At 53.3% G+C, this 16,045-nt stretch overlaps 1 protein-coding gene across 2 annotated transcripts; it reads right to left on the bottom strand.

The window, feature by feature from the left end:
* Window positions 1-206: 206 nt before the first annotated feature.
* Window positions 207-15,218, bottom strand: TXLNA (taxilin alpha). 2 transcript variants are annotated; one of them, XM_021684184.2, is made up of 11 exons: window positions 15,128-15,218; window positions 14,335-14,544; window positions 13,141-13,479; window positions 11,596-11,687; window positions 8,627-8,797; window positions 7,095-7,289; window positions 6,343-6,462; window positions 6,033-6,107; window positions 5,225-5,317; window positions 4,737-4,832; window positions 207-3,575 (listed from the first exon to the last, which is right to left on the bottom strand). In XM_021684184.2, the coding sequence occupies exons 2-11, from the start codon at window positions 14,510-14,512 to the stop codon at window positions 3,249-3,251; spliced, it is 1,686 nt and encodes a 561-aa protein (XP_021539859.1). In that variant the 5' UTR covers window positions 14,513-14,544; window positions 15,128-15,218; the 3' UTR covers window positions 207-3,248. The 2 variants fall into 2 exon arrangements, with proteins under 2 accessions (XP_021539859.1, XP_021539858.1); XM_021684183.2 differs by having other exon boundaries at window positions 15,088-15,136.
* Between the last annotated feature and the right edge of the window lie 827 nt (window positions 15,219-16,045).

Below are 16,045 nucleotides of genomic sequence, written 5' to 3'. Positions count from 1 at the left end.
AGCATCATGCCAACTTTGCCACGGGCTCTGCTCAGGCAGCTCAAATGAATTTGCCTGTGGTGACTTGGCAGGCAGGGCGCACTCCGGAAGATGCACGATATGGCCCAGCCAAAGGCTCTGCAGCAGATCCAGCCAAGTCAGTGACGGCTAGGTGGATCCAGAAGCACCAACTGACCACAAAGTCAGGAGAGAAACAAGTAAGGCAACAGACTCTTTATTTAACGTGGTTTAAAATACATCAAAATCAAGTCCCTGGCTGTTGTGAATACCAAAAGGAGACAAAAAAAAAAAAAAAGGCTGTCAGCACAGCTTTAAAACAAATCTGGGTGGCCAGGTTGGGCCATATGGGAAGCAGTTACAGGGACAGAAGGCAGCACCCCTCCCCCAGGCAGGTGCCCGGCTGTCCCTGGGGCGGCCACCTCTGTGCTGTTCAGGTGGGAGGCCTGGGCAGCAGCTGGAGAATCAGCTCAGTAGGCTTTGCCGCGCCCCCCCCCCCCCGCCCAGCCAGCAGGGCAGTTCCACTGGCCTCTCAATTGGCCCTCAGCAGGGCCACTGTGATGGGAGTGGGGATAACCATCTTTACAGACAGAACATCCTCTCACAGAAAGTGCCTGAGCTCAGCCCATGGTCCAAAAACCTCATGGAAAACAAAAGAAAACGAGTGCTGCCGATACCTCCTGGGAACCTGGTGCACGCGAGGCTCTCAGGCCGGCAAGGTCTGGAGCACACGTTACGTCAGCAGGGCCAAGGGCTCGGGGCGGTGAGCCTCACCTGCAGTGGTCCCCTGAAACGCTAGCAACCTAAGAATCCAACACAGCTCTTGGTCCCAAAACTGAGGTCATGTGCTCCGGCCCTGCCCTGGGGAGGACGGCACCGGCCTTCATCTGGACAGGCCACCTTCCCCCGCATCCGGCCCAGGCTCGGGGCCGGAAAGCAGAACAAGCAGAGCCGCTGTAGTGCTCAGCGTGGTCTGGCCAACGGGGAGGAGAGGGAGAGGGACAATGGGGGCCTCATCTGTAGCCTGGCCCGGATGCCTAGACACGGCTGGGGCCACCCTGCTCGCCGCAGCCCCACAGCAGCTAGACTGGCTCTCTGGGGGCGGCTGCGCTGCACAGTCGTGGTCCCCCACAGCCGTCCCCCTCAACCCCGTGGGCTCCACGAGGTGGCTGAAGCAAGCAAGACAATCGCGTGGGCTACCGCACGCCTCCTGCTCTTGAAACCGGCCAGGCAGCAGCTTGCCTCTTCCTTGCACTTCCAGAGCCCAGCACACCCTGTACGCGGTTGTGTGTCTCAGCCTGACAAAGGGCCGGGCGGGGGGGGGGGGAGGAGGGGGGGAAGGAAGGCCTTATTGGGGAAGGACACGGCAGATCCAGGGACCATTCCAGATATAGCCATTTCAGAGGGCAAGATCTTAGGAAACACTTGTCCACAGGAGAGGAGCTCAGCCAGGGAGGGCAAGTAGGTGTCCACACTTGTCCCGGCTGCCAGGGGTTCCTGAGAGCTGGCTGCAGCAGGGGTTAGCGGGAAACACTCCACGGCCCAGCAGGGGCTCCTGCCACGGGGGCAGAGGAAAAATGGTGTGCTGGTCCCGTGCCATCTCTGGTCTACATCGTTAACGTGTTTCACGCGCACTGAGCACTCTTCACGAACCTGTTTATGTGAGGGACTGAAGTGAAAGGCATGGAGAGCGGGCTGGTTGTTGAAGATGAAGGGACCTGCAGGATAATGAACTAGCTTCAAGGAAATCCAGCAAGAAACAAAAGCTCCACCATCCTGTGCCTCTGGGGCCACGGCTCCCTCAGCTACACTGAAGCCGAGGCCCAGCCAGAGGCGGGGTGTAGGACCTCACGCCCACCAGAGCCCAGCTTCCCAACCCGCGCCTCATTCTGTTGTTCCAGAAAATTGCTCTGTACAGACTGATGAATATGCAACTGGCAAAATTTTCAGTCCAGAGCAGCAAGTACTGGGGGGTGTGGGGGCACCAGACCCGAGTATCTGCAGCCGTCCTGCAGATTTCTGAGGCTCATCAACTGTCAAGTCTCATTCTGTCCCTCAGCTGCCAGACAAGAGCTGGGGGCTTCCACACAGGAACTGAGACATCAAGGACATACTTCAGCTTATTCTTTAGGCAATGGGACCAGGGCAAATCTCAAGGATTGCACATTAACGGTGGGGTTAGAAGCAGAAACAGACTCCTAAAAGCCAAGGGGACAGTTGGGCACGGGGCCCAGCAACTGCCACATGGAGACAGTGGTGATGGGCATCAGCAGTGGCCTCCCAGGACCGAAACACATAGGCAAGCTTGTGGCAAAACCATCAGATGCCCTTCTCTTCCTCCTAACTGCAATCTGATTTCACCGAACAGGAAAGCTCAGCACCAACGTGGCAAAGATACCAGGTGGGGTGTTGAGGGCGGGGGGCACTGGAGGCCAACTGTGCCAATGCCCCTCCTCCTTCCTCAGATCAATACACATACTGTCATGTGCAAAACAAAAACAAAAAACAGAAACCTTCAGAAAGCATCCTTTGGGGGATCTCTTGTCAATCATTTGTGCAGGCTAGAGAGGCACCTGTGAATGATAAGGCTACTGAGAAGCATCGCTGGCCTGGTCCTGGCACCACCTGAGGGCTCCCTAACCGTGTACCAGCCCACAGCAACTTTCTCCAGGTCCCCCGTCCAAAGCAGGACAGCAGTTGGATCCCCAGCTCTGCGGGCCCCGCCCGGGGACCCCTTTCTCCAGGTTAAGAGAAGCAAAGGAGCTTCCAGGGGAGCTAGGTGAGCCAGAGCTGCCCAAGCCCTGCTAACGAGGGAAATGCAGTCAAGGCCTGAGTGTATCACTTGTCACAAGCCCTCACGAGCAGGAAGGGGGGTATCTGAGCCTCAAGTCAGGCAGGGGAATGCTCAAGTCACTTGTCCTGCCAGCTCACTGTGACAGCAGCTACAGATGGCAGCTCCTCTTTCAGACTCTTCAGCTCACAGAAGAGCCAGTGACTTCACCCGTACACACCCCCACCTCCAGTGCAAGTCCATGTTCCACTTAAGAGACAGAAAGGTAGGAGGCCTTGCACATATGCCGTATGTATGTAACACTGACCCACGAAATCCAAAACTGCCAAGTGTCAGATGCCAGCCAGGTCGGAGCACCCTGGGCCTCAGCACCGGACTGCTTAGCGGTGGGAGCCTTGCCTGGGCCAGGCCTGGCTGGGCTGCTTGCTCCCTTCCCAGCACGCCCCCCGTGCCAGGTTCCCTAGGCGGTGGTGGAGGTGGACTCCTGGGGCCCCGCTTGGCCGGGTGTTTCTGTGCTCACTGCTCCAGGGCAGCAAGGAGCTTCTGTGACCCTCGGGGAGCTCGGTGATTGGGCTCCAGGACCCTCACAACCCTGATCCCTGGAGGCGGTTGCAGCCTCCGGTCTTCGCTCAGGGCCGCCGTCAGGGAGGGAGCCCTGGCCACCAGCACTCAGGTCCTGTACCCTTTTGTTCAGGTCGTTGCGCTCTGTCTGCAGCGCCCGGCACAGCTTCTCCAGCCGCTGGATTTTCACCTGTAGGCCCTCCAGCTCTTTGTCCCGGAGTGTTTTCTAGGGAGAGAAATGGGGCCTCAGTGCCACACCATCAACCCCCCACACCAGAGTCACGTGGTAGAAAACATTCACACTTGAATGATACTGGGAGCAGACCAGAGCCAAAAGCTGGTCCCTTCCTAGCGAAACAGCCTTGGTGTGTGCCAAGACGTGGCTGCTGGTAGGGGGCAGTGTGGCGCCGAGAAAGGGCGTGCCTTGAAGACCACTTATTTCTCCATTTATCCGCCAGATGACACAAAGTAAGACCTGGCTTTTAAAGCCTATTTCCTTATCTGTTAAAATGGCCTACTGGGGTGCTTGGATGGCTCCAACGGTTCAGCATCCAACTCTTGATTTCGGCTCAGGTCATGATCTCAGGGTCACAAGATAGAGCCCCACGTCAGGTTCTGTGCTCAGCAAGGAGCCTGCCTGAGATCCTCTCCTCTCCCCAATCCTGTACCCCTCCCCTCTGCTCACACATGCATGTGCACACACGCTTTCTCTCAAATAAATACATCTTTTTTTTCAGGTTTTATTTGAGAGTGCATGCACATGTGCACAAGGGCGAGGAGGGGCTGAGGGGCAGAGAGACAAGCCAACTCCCCAATGAATGGGGAGCTCAACTTGGGGCGATCCCAGGACCCTGAGGTCATGACCTAAGCCGAAGTCAGATGTCAGATGCTTTACCAACTGAACCACCCAGGTGCCCCTAGATAAATAAATCTTTAAAAAAAAAAAAAAAAAGGCTAACATCAACCTCACAGATCTTGAGAAGGTTCAATGAACTGCCATTACCTAAAACATTCAGGACGGTCTAGTATATAGTAGCTACTCCAGCAACTAGTTCCTTTCTTCTGCATCTCAAACCATGAAATCAAATTAGCTGAGCTACTCTGCATATAAACTGTGCGCACCATTGGTACTCCTTGGTTTTTCGGTTCCTGTATTTCTTTCATCTGTTCTCTTTGCTTCTACTGCAGACCTACCACTGGGCTCACCATCTCCCATGGGGCAAAAGTCAGCAGTGCCTTTGGACAGACGAACATGTAAGTCCCAGCGCCATCTCACGCCAGCTGCATGACTTACTGGTAGGATGCAGAGGAAAGGGCCCAACACTCAAAAACTGCCTCCCCGCCGCCCCCCCCCCCCCGCCCCCGCTGCAGAGCACACGCAACCCACCTCCTCAGCCATCTCAAGCAAGGCCTTGTTGCTGCTTTCCCACCGGGACCGGTACATGGTGGTTTCTTTCTCCAGCTTCTTGATCTTCTTAGTCATCTGGGTTATGGGACAGAAAGAAGGAAATGGTCAGGGGGCCAGACCATCTGTGCATCTGTGTCTCCAAGGTGGGGAACAGTCCCAACAGGGCAAGGTATTACGGGCGCAGTCAGTGCCTTTGGTGCCACCTTGGGACATCTCAAGGTCAATGCCACCACCACCACCAAGGACTGACAAGGCTGCCCCTTGTCCAGGACAACCTGGAGGACGCACTTATCAGTGATGCTTCCTTGAGAGGTGGGGAAAGGCTCGGATCCCTCCTTACAGCCCACCCTTGGTATCAATCACACTGTTACTGTAAACAGCTCCCCAGGAGGCACCCCAGGGGCTGGGGCTTCTGGAAGACAGGCCCAGTGAGCCGCTGCAGCCACACCCAGCCTGGACACTGTTACCTTCTCCATCTCCTGTTTGAATGTGGTGAACACCTCACTGCTTTTGGAAAGAGTGTTCTGGAATTCCTCAAACTTCTCTGTGTATAGGGCCAGCTGGGTGAGAAAGAAGCCGAGATAAGATCAGGCTTCTCTGGAGGACACTTCTGGTTAACACAGTCAGACCCAACCTTGGACCTCGGACCCAACAATTCTATTGAGATACCATTTTTCTTTTTTTTTTAAACGATTTTATTTTTTTGACAGAGCAAGAGAGCATAGACAGGGGGAGCGGTAGAGGGAGAGGGAGAAGCACGCTCCCCACTGAGCAGGGAGTCAGACTTGGGCTCGATTCCAGCACCCTGGGATCACAACCTGAGCTGAAGGCAGATGCTTAACCGACTTGAGCCACTCAGGCACTTGAGATACCATTTTTCTTTAAAACAAAACAAAAACTATGTATTTGGAAGGACGGAATCCAAAATGTTAAGCCTAGAAAGCAGGATTTGGGGTGACTTATATTTTGCTTCTATGTATGTTTTCAAACTTTTCTTCTGAAATTAAGTATAATTAATGTAATTAAAAACAACCGTTCCATCCCTGCCTCCTCAAAAGCAGCACAACACTTCCAACTAGGAACGAAGTCCTTCAAGCTCACCTAGCCACCTGGTCACCACCATAGGTGCTTGGCGGGTCCAGAGAGAACAAAGGCTCAGCAAGGTCACACAGCAGTCAAGGTGGTCCTAGAACGAGGGTCTCATTTCCCTCCCCCAGGATGGGGCCCAGTGAGGGGACCTCAAGAGGCACAGGATCAGGACCCACTCTGTCTCACCTGCTGCTTCAGGTGGGTCTCCTGCTGCTTCATCAGCTCGCACATCCTCTGGGACTCCACTGCCTCTTTGAGGAGCTATTTCCAAGACAGGACCCCAGATCCTATCAGAAGCCCCTAGGGGCTGTTTGGTCTTTTTTAGCCATATGCCCCAGGACCCACTGAAGCTTCCTGCTCTCTGACTGCTATCTGAGGAAGCAATGTCCTGGTCTGGCCAGGCGGCAACCTCTCCCTGACACACCTGACTTATGAGCTGAGCCAGAACCCAACCTGCCTCCTCCCAGACTCCCCACCCTCAGGGCCCAAGCCTCACAAAATCCTTCTCCCGCTGGTGCCTCTCCTCTGCCTCCTTCAGCATCTCTTGGGCCTGCTGGAGCTTGGCATCCACCAGCTGCTGCTGCAGGTCCTTGTGTTTGAAGACTTTGTCGATATGCTGCAGGAAAGCATGGTGGGAGGGCCACCTGTCAGCAGCTCCCTTTCTCAGGGAGGCCTGGTGGCTACAGAGATGTCCCATCTGCAGAGACCAGGGTCCCCTGCCCAGCCTCCCATCTCACTCTGACACGCTGGACTCCTCACGTTCCACAGCACTTGGGCCCCTTGTCCCTGGAAAGTCTACTTCCGAATCTCACCTTGTTTCTCTCCAGTCAGTCCTGGGTGGGCACAGGGATGAAACCAGCTCCCAAGAAGCCAAGTAATAAATACACTCAAACCTCCGGCCCCATCACTCCGCTGGGCTAACAGCCCTCACTTTTGTAGCCCGACTCCCTTGTAAATGGGAAGAAAGGACAAAAACGACACCTCCACCAACACAACAGCTTAGCTCCCTTGGCAAAGATCTGCCCCATCTATAGACCAAGACTAGATGTGCAAATTTCAAGGCAGTCCTCCTAACTGCCGGAGGGGCCCTGGGGGCCGGGAGTGGGTGAGACAGCAAGAGGCGGTGGACTCAGTGTGGCTTCAAAGATCAAAGCAGCTGAGAAAAGGCACGTGGGGACATCACCTACATTCCTAATAGGAAAGGAAAGATGGCCTGGAGGTGGGTGTTGGCTGTGCAGGACTCCTTACCTCCTCCCGGAGCTCGTACTGCTCGATCAGCTTCTTGAGCCTCTCTGCCAGCTCCATGTTCTCCTGGCGCAGCTTGGAGTTACGCTCATTGTGCTGTTCCATCTGCAGTTGAATGTCGTTCAGCGTCACCTGGAAGTGTGAGGTCACCTCCTTGCGCTTCTCCTCTTCCTCCCGGGCCCGCTGCACGCCTTCTTCCTGGGCAGAGAAGTCAGCCCCAGCTCCATCAGCCGCAGCTCCCCAGCCAGCCATGGTCTGTACTGACAACCCTCTCTGCTCTCAGAGTGAGGAGCGGCCAGGTTGCAAGATGTCCTGCGATGGGGCTCCCAATGGACCCCTCTATCAGGTGACAGCAAGGGAGAGATTCTTGCCCTAGAACGATGCAGGCATTCTAGAGGAACCTGGATCTCCCGAAGCCCATTCTTCCAGACCTCAAGTTAAGTGGTCTTGTTTCTGCACTTTCATTTCTCACCTCTCACCCCCACTGCCCACCGCTGACCCCTAGTTCAGTAGTACCCAGGGTTGGCAAGATTGTGCAGAATTAGGCATGCAGACACTATTGGTGGGAAGGCCATCTGGCAAAATCTATTAAAATTTACAATGTGCACATTCTTTGACCCAGACATTTCACTTCTGAGGTTTATCCTATGGATAAATTGTATACAATGAGCCGGGGATATATATATATAACTAGAACTTCCACTGTAGCTCTATGTATATAGTAGTGTAAACTTAGAAACAACGCAGCAATTCCTTAACTGGGGCACTGATAAAATACCGTATATGCATACAATAATGCTGTCAAACAGAATTAGAAGGCCCTCAATAAACTGAGAGGGAAAGGCAGCTACGCATTCTGGGAAGTGAGAAGACGGAACGGGATGTGAAACGATACACGATGATGGCTCCGTCTGTATGGAACCCTATGTGGGAGTGCGTACAGATGCAGCTAGTCTGCGGGCTGTACTTAAACTTGGGCATAAGTACGTGTACTTCCCAGTGGTTTCTGATGGACACTGGGGTTGAGGAGGGTGGGCAACTGTCACTTTTAAGCTGCTATACTTCTGTCACCTTTGAATCTCTCCTACCAAGTTTATATTAAAGTTGGAACGCTGTCAAACTAAAAATGAGCAAAACACATTGCAATATACCATATATTTGCTGATCCAAATTTGTAAGAAATAGATAAAGGATCCAGAGGTCAGAGCAGTGACTGGGCTTTAACCAGACTGACCCCGCCCCCGGAGCAGCAGAATGAAGAGAAAAGCCCCAGCATTCCAGACCGACCAGGGCTGGGAGAGGAGCTGCCTGCCAGCAAACTGAACAGTACAGAAGCCCTGCCTCCCGGGCTCCCTCAGCCCCGCAGCCCTCACGTTACCGGACACGAGGATGGGTCAAGGGGTTCTAAGAAGCTGCCGCTAAGGTAGGGGCGCTACCGGGGACACTGATGTCTCTGCTGAAAGCCCGTGCTACTTCTTAAGGGCAAAGCCCACCGAAGAGTGGAAGTCAAGGGAAGCAGTCGCGGGCCGGCCCACCTTGAGCGAGCGGTTGTGGCGCTGTAGCTCACGGCACAGGCTCTCCAGCTTGCTGCGGGCCAGCACGGCCTTGCTGTGCTCCCCGCGCAGGTGGTCCTTCTCCTGCACCAGCTGGCTCTGCTTCTTCTGCAGCAGCTTCATCTGCTTCTGGGAGTTCCGGTGCTCCTCCAGCTGAGGACAGGCAAGGCAAGGAAGTGCCGTGTGGGGCCCTTCCCCGGGGACCCCGGCCCTCTCCCGACGCCGGTTGTTAAGGGCTCCAGCTGGACACCGTGCGGGTGACTCACACCTCTCCGACAACCCCGAGGGCCCCGTGGCAGGGATACAGAAACAGGCCGTCGGGACAAGCAGGGCTGCAGACCCCAGCTTCTCCCTGCTCTGACCAGAGACAAAGTTCTCAAGACTCTCACCTCTTGGGACACTCATGCCCTCAGATGAGACCCCCACCACACCTTCTTGTACTCAACAGACCCCCGTCACTCCCTCTCGCTGCTCCGAGACTCTGCACCATTTCTCTCCTCAGTGTGATTGCTGTTACCATTTTGGCCTTTTCATTATGGACAGATCTTAACCTCCTCCTCAGACCCCGTCCTCCCTGCCGGATCAGCTACCCTCCTGTGAGCCCATTCAACGCGGCTACAGTGTGACTCAATTATGTAATGACAACTCTTCCAGTGTCCACGTTAAAAAGGTAAGTAGGGGCGCCTGGGTGGCTCAGTTGGTTAAGCGACTGCCTTCGGCTCAGGTCATGATCCTGGAGTCCTGGGATCGAGTCCCGCATCGGGCTCCCTGCTCGGCAGGGAGTCTGCTTCTCCCTCTGACCCTCCTCCCTCTCATGCTCTCTGTCTCTCATTCTCTCTCTCTCAAATAAATAAATAAAATCTTTAAAAAAAAAATTAAAAAAGGTAAGTAGATGACATTAACACTAGTAAAACATTTACTTAATCTAATATCTATTATTATAATACTCAACCTGAAACCAATGTAAAAAATTTGCGTATTTTATTCTTCCCCTTTCCTTAGGTGTTTGAAATCCAATGTGTATCTTACGCTCAGAGCACATCCAAATCCAGACTAGCCACATTTCAATTGGCTAATGGTTACTGTCCTGGACAGTGAGATCCAGGTTTTGTCATTACCCAGAAGCACACACATCTCCATTATCTCATCCCAGGGCAGGACCACTATCACCTATCATTCTAGTTCCTTCCCTCCAATATCTGTGGTCCTAGAAAGTCTACCACAGTGGACCTCCAACCTAATGACCCAATCATCCTTCCACTTTCCTTGAACTCTCCTTTAAATAATCACTGACCGGGCGCCTGGGTGGCTCAGTTGGTTAAGCGACTGCCTTCGGCTCAGGTCATGATCCTGGAGTCCCGGGATCGAGTCCCGCGTCGGGCTCCCTGCTCAGCGGAGAGTCTGCTTCTCCCTCTCCCACTCCCCCCTCTTGTGCTCTCTCTCTCAAATAAATAAAATCTTTAAAATAAATAAATAAATAATCATTGACCTTCTTACCTTAGATTTCTTATACCCTCAACTCTCTTGCCCCTTTTTCCTAGCAAAACTCCAACCCTGATATACCAGCCTTCTGATTCCTCTACACCACACTGAGGCAGCCTTGCCTGAAGAATCTCACTTTAAGTTCGTGGCCACCCCTTTGGGGCAGACCCTTGTCTGCCACGCAGCCCAACTATATTCCTTATGTTATTCACACTCCTCTTCCACAGAAGTATTTCATCGTCCTCCTTTTCAACTCTCCTCCGCCCCAGCAACAACTATCTTTCTCATTTTGCTGAGAATGGAAGCAACCAGAGGCACAGGGGCAGAAGCTCCACCTCTGCCCACCCACCTCCAGCTGCCTTCTCCTTTAGTCACCAGGACCCAGCCATGCTTTCTACCACAGCCCGCCCTCCCGCTCTGGCCCTTACCTCCTCGTCTACTTGAGAACATCACTCTAGCGACTCAGCTACTCCTCTCTTCATCAGTCTTTCCCCGGCTGGCTCATTCTAAAGGGGTGGTATCTTTTTCATATCCTGTTCTTTATTTAATCAGTATAATAACCCCACCAGACAGGTGTGATTTTCACAATTTTACAAATGAGAAAAATTCCCTATAGGAGAATTCCAGCTAATAAATGTGAATGGAGTGAAAGAAGTTAAAAATAAGTAGTCAGGAAATGACCCTGGATGAACCCATTCATTCAAATTCTGATGGCAACCTGACTAGGGAGGAACCTGGGTGGCCCCACCTGAACCCAGTGGACAATCTTCCATCACTAAAAGCGGGAGGAGCACACTGTGTTTCTCTACAGAGTACTACTTATGAAGAGCTCTTATCAAAAGTGTTGAACTTGGATTGGATCAAGCTTCTAGAGCTCATTTCCACTTTATCTGCAGGAACTAAGGAACAAATTAATTGCCACCACAAAGTGAGAAAGTGAGGCACCCTACAGGACAACTGATCTGCAATATGTCAATCTCATGAGAAAAAGGTTGGCAGTAAGATGAAGACTGTTTTGGAGTAAAAGGAAAAACAGTTGTAAGGACCCAATGCATTAAATGGACCTCCCTAGACCCTGATTTGATCAAACAGACATTTTAAACAACCGGGGAAAGATTCGGATTAGAGAATATCACATGACCAGCGCTAATTGTGTGAGGACGGTGCTGTGCATTTCCACATTTTGGGGAGATGCACACTGAAGCACACAGGTGGGAGATGACGTGGTATCTGGGACTGGGGCCAGAAGCCAGGGTTCTACCACTGGAATGTGAAGGGTCTCCTCTTACAGTCGGCCTGGAAGAGGCCAGCTGGGACTTGACTCCCCACATAACAGATGCGGAAAAGACTCAGAGAGTGGCTGAACAGGAATTAAGCCATCCACCTGCCACTGCACCCTCAACCCCATGCCAGGCGGCCTGCTGACTTTCCGAGGCAGGGCGGGTGCAAGGAGAAGGGGGAGAACTGACCAGTTCGGCATACTTCTTGCACAGAGCTGCGAGCTTCTCCTCTGGGGTGCTCAGCGTGTTCAGTGTCTGCATCAGCAACGTGATCTCCTTCCCTACAAAGCACAGGGAGCGAAAGCATGGACCCCTTTCTCTGGGGCTCTCCCCAGGCCCCCGCTTACACTCTTAGGCTTCGAGGCAGCCCTCCACCATTATACTTTATATTGTTTGTTGAACAGGCTGCTGTCCTGGCAGACCGTGTGCTTCATGAGGGTGGCCGCCAAATCACTTCTGCCTATTCCTGTGACCCCAGCGCTGCCCGGTACTGTCCCTAGTGCCCATCTCAGAGGACGTGCTCCACAACCGCTTGACAAATGACTGAGGCTATGTGGAGACTCCGTGGTGAACACTGGGAGTGGGAGAAAAAAACTTGCCTGCTCTACCAGCAGGAGAAAAAAAGACATCCCACTGGCCAAGTGCTACTTGTCGACGCAAGGAAGGCCCTTCTGAAAGAGAATGGATGCAAAAAAGGAATAGGTCTCCTTGGGAATGACTAAACTCTTGTCAACAGAGGCAGCCACACAGTGAACTTTATTTGTTCCCTCCCAAACACTGAACTTTAAATCAAATACATCTTCCAATATTTGATCCCAAGATTAAGAAACAACAAAAACAAACAAAAAGACCCTCTTTCAATTAGGATGACAGGCAGAGATGTGGAAGTAAGGACTAAGTCATGGATATATCACTTAACTTTGATTCTTTAACACTCACACTACCTCCCCGCCCCCCATAACTTTCTCTCACTGTCTGTGCCTGAGTCAAGGGCTCTTCCTTCTGTCTCCCTGGAGGGCTGCTGTACAGAGCACAGCAGCCAGCTCCTGAAGTGTCAACCCCAAGAGGCCCAAAAGATCAGTGTGGAGACTGCAAGCATTGGCACACAGGCCACATCCAACCCACACGTGGGTTTTGTTTGGCTCCTAGCACATTAGTTGCCAACTGTTAAAAATCCAGAGAGATTTCATGTAACTCTGCATAAAAGGGGCAAAAAAAAAAAGGCTGGCCACACTTAGCCTGTAGTGTTATATGCTATCAGCATGCTGGGACCAGAGGGCAATCACCCCTTCGGATGAAGTAGGCAACATCTTGTCTTCATAGGATCCCCTGTCTAACTTGGCTTATTTGAGTTTTCAACCCTGGTCTAGTCCAAATCTTACTGCAGACAGGTGAAAACTAAGGACCAGAAAGGAAAAGGTCTTGCCCAAGTTCACAGAGCACGTTAGAAACAGTGCTGGCTGACACAAGAGCCCGCCCAGGCCTCCTGCTCTCCATTTTCTCAAAAATGGAGCAGGGTACATTTTGGTTCCCATCTACTCCCAAGGCCAGAAGCCCCTGTGCAGTGAACAACCTACATGCCTCTGTTCTATGGCCCACAACCCTGGCTTGGATCAAACTAATGTGACTTGCTGCTCTGGAAAGTAGTTTCCTCTGAATCCTGGCAGAGCAGGTTAGCCCAAGGAATGTCAGGTCCAAACTCCCCCGCCTCGCCAGCAGCTGCCCTCTGCTCACCCAGACCCTTGGCTTTCTTCTTCTCCTGCGGCCTTCGGTGATCTCGGTCTCCAACCTCGTCACTTGCCCGGATCTCATCTGTACCCGGCTCCCCCTTGGAGGTCTCCTTCTCACCATTGACTACTGGGGTCTCTGGCTCAGGCTCCCCATTCCGCGAAGCATAGGTCCGGGACTTGTCTGCATCTTCGGGTTCAGCAGGCTCACCCTGTGCCCCATCCTCACCTGGGCCCCCCTGATTGTTGTCCACACAGTATGTACTCAGGATGTCTTCCAACTGGCGGCTCAGCTCCTCAGAGACATCACGGAGGGCCCCAGACTGAGCAGTTTTGGCTTGTGCTCCTACAGCAGGGCAGGATGAGGGGCAGAATGAGAAACAAGATGGTTATTCCACTGGCTGGGATTTTTCAGGCCCAAACTTACTGGTTTGGGTTAAACGTTGCCTACCTTCTTTAAGCCTCAGTTTATTCACCTATAAAATGATATAATTATTTCCCACTACTGCCCACCATGTCTGTTTTGAGTGTGAAAGAAATCAAGGAAATAAAGCATCCAGCACATAGGGATGGCATGTACCTGGAGCTCAACATCTAGTCCATCCCCCTTCTCCTTCCTGCAAAAATCATTTCTGGCTATTAAAGTTCCAGGGGCGCCTGGGTGGCTCAGTTGGTTAAGCTGCTGCCTTCGGCTCAGGTCATGATCCCAGGGTCCTGGAACCGAGTCCTGCTCAGCAGGGAGCCTGCTTCTCCCTCTCCCTCTCCCTGCCTCTCTGCCAACTTGTGCTCTCTATCTCTCTGTCAAACAAATAAAATCTTAAAAAAAAAAAAGTTCCAGAAAGGCCTCCAATGTGAAGAGCAGTTACCCACTGGTGAATATATATATATTTATATATATATATTTATAGTATTTATAACCTGGGCTGGCTGAGTGTCTCATTTGATTGCCACCTGATTTAACCCTGTCAAAGCCTTCTCTCAAGACTTCTGTTCCCGTGCTTAGAGTGGGAGGCTCTATCAACGTCCCCCCCCCCTCGGGAAACGGGGATCTGGGGGTGGCACAGACTCAGCGCGGTCGCCCTCTCATTCTACATTTCCTCCTTCCTGGGTAACCAGCGGCACAGGCCTCCAACTCCAGAAGCTACCCTGGCGCACCACAAACTCCTCCCCCTGCCCGCTGGAAAGCAGAGCTGGCACACACCCTCAGTCTTCCCCGGAGCGTGGCTGGAGGAACCTTCGGCTTCTGTCGCAGGAGCCGGCTGACTGGGCCGCCCCTGGGTTCCCTCTGGTCCTGCTTCCGCTTGCCCCGGGTTGGTTTTTGGGTTGGAAGTGTTGCCCGACTGCTTAGCAGCCCCATTCTTTTTGTCTTGGTTCTTCATTGTGGTTTGCAATGCTAGGCTGGGAACAGATCCTATAGAAACAAGCACACTCGCTATTTTCCAGACTTCGAAATTCTTCACAGCTTGGAGGCGAAATCCCAATACCGGGTGCACAAAGCTTCTTAGAACACACTGGCCGGCTTTCCCCGGAGGGAGCCAACGGTTCCGTCTCAGGCCGGTCAGGGAAGCACGGCGCGCCCAGGCAGGTTTTCGGGGCGCCGCTCCAGAAGTAGGGCAGGCGAGGCCTCCTTTTTCTCGAAGCCGCTTCCCGGCACTACACGGCCCCCTCACCACAGGCAGAGCGCGGGATAGGCTCAGGGCCGGAGACTGACGTGGCGGGACGCTCGATTCCCGTCCCTCCCCCGGCCCCCAGGCCCCACGTGGGCCACCCCCCCGCCGCGCGCGCAGCCACCCACGCCCCGCGCGCCCCCCAGCCGCACGCCCCGCCCGCCCGCGCATGCGCACAGGCCCCAGCCCGGTCTCCCGCCCCCCCCGCCCCCCCGCCCCCGCCCCGCGCCCTTGCGCGGAATCTGCGTGATTCCCCCCCACTGGCCAGAGCGTTCAGGCCCACAGACCTTCTGGTCGCCTAGTCCGCCCAGCCTCCGCGACACGCACCTCACTGCCGACCTCCCGACAGCTTCGCCCGCTCTGGCCTCGCACCGGAAACCCTGGGTAATCGCTGCCGGCCGAGCCGCCTGCTCCTGCCGCAGCCAATCAATAGCCGGAGCTCTCGCGGGGCTTGCTGGGAAAGATGAAGCGGCCTCTGAGGCGGGTGACTTGGGAAAGCGGGGTAGGGAAAGGACTACACCTCTCGCCATGCACCGGGTCTGACCCCTCCCCCCCCGCAACTTCCAAGGTGCAATAGAAAGGACTTTAGTTCTGGGAGCCATCCGGATGCCCAGGAGGTCTGAAAGGAGCTAGTCATTCTGCACAAATACTAGAGTCCATCTCGTTCCTATCGTGAAGTTATAATTCAGGTCCAAAGCCCTGCGACTGGCTGTTCTTTCCTGCACACCCCCACTGGTCCTTACCGTCTGCTGTGAACATCTATGACTAGGAACTCTGAGGACAAGGGATAGAATATTGGGCTGGTAATCAGACCTATATTCCAGTCCTAACCTCATCGCTAATCTGTGTGACCGGGCTTTCTTTTCTCTCCCAGGGCCTCATTTTCCGTATTCAAATGAAAACTTTCCATAACAATAGTAGTTCTTTGAGCGTTTACAGTGTGCATTTTCCCATCTACTAGCTTAATCCTCGTAACTACTTATTAAGATTAGTACTATTAGTTATTCCTATTTGCATTTGAGGACAGTAAGTCAAAAGTTACTTGTCCCATCGCTGTTGAGTGGTGTGAGCAGGGATTCAAAACCAGTCTGGGACAGTGCCCATTTTAACTCCTGGACTACTCTGACTCCTACCCAGAAGAAATAACCATGGCACCCTTTCCCTGAGGATGAGTGAAGGTAATTTGGTGAAATTATTTACCCCCCGCCCCCAACTCTCCGTTATCAGCCTGAGTCCCTCTTTGGA

Source organism: Neomonachus schauinslandi, chromosome 4, assembly GCF_002201575.2.
Source record: "Neomonachus schauinslandi chromosome 4, ASM220157v2, whole genome shotgun sequence".
Lineage (NCBI taxonomy): Eukaryota > Metazoa > Chordata > Mammalia > Carnivora > Phocidae > Neomonachus > Neomonachus schauinslandi.
This window is presented reverse-complemented; position numbering and strand designations above follow the sequence as displayed.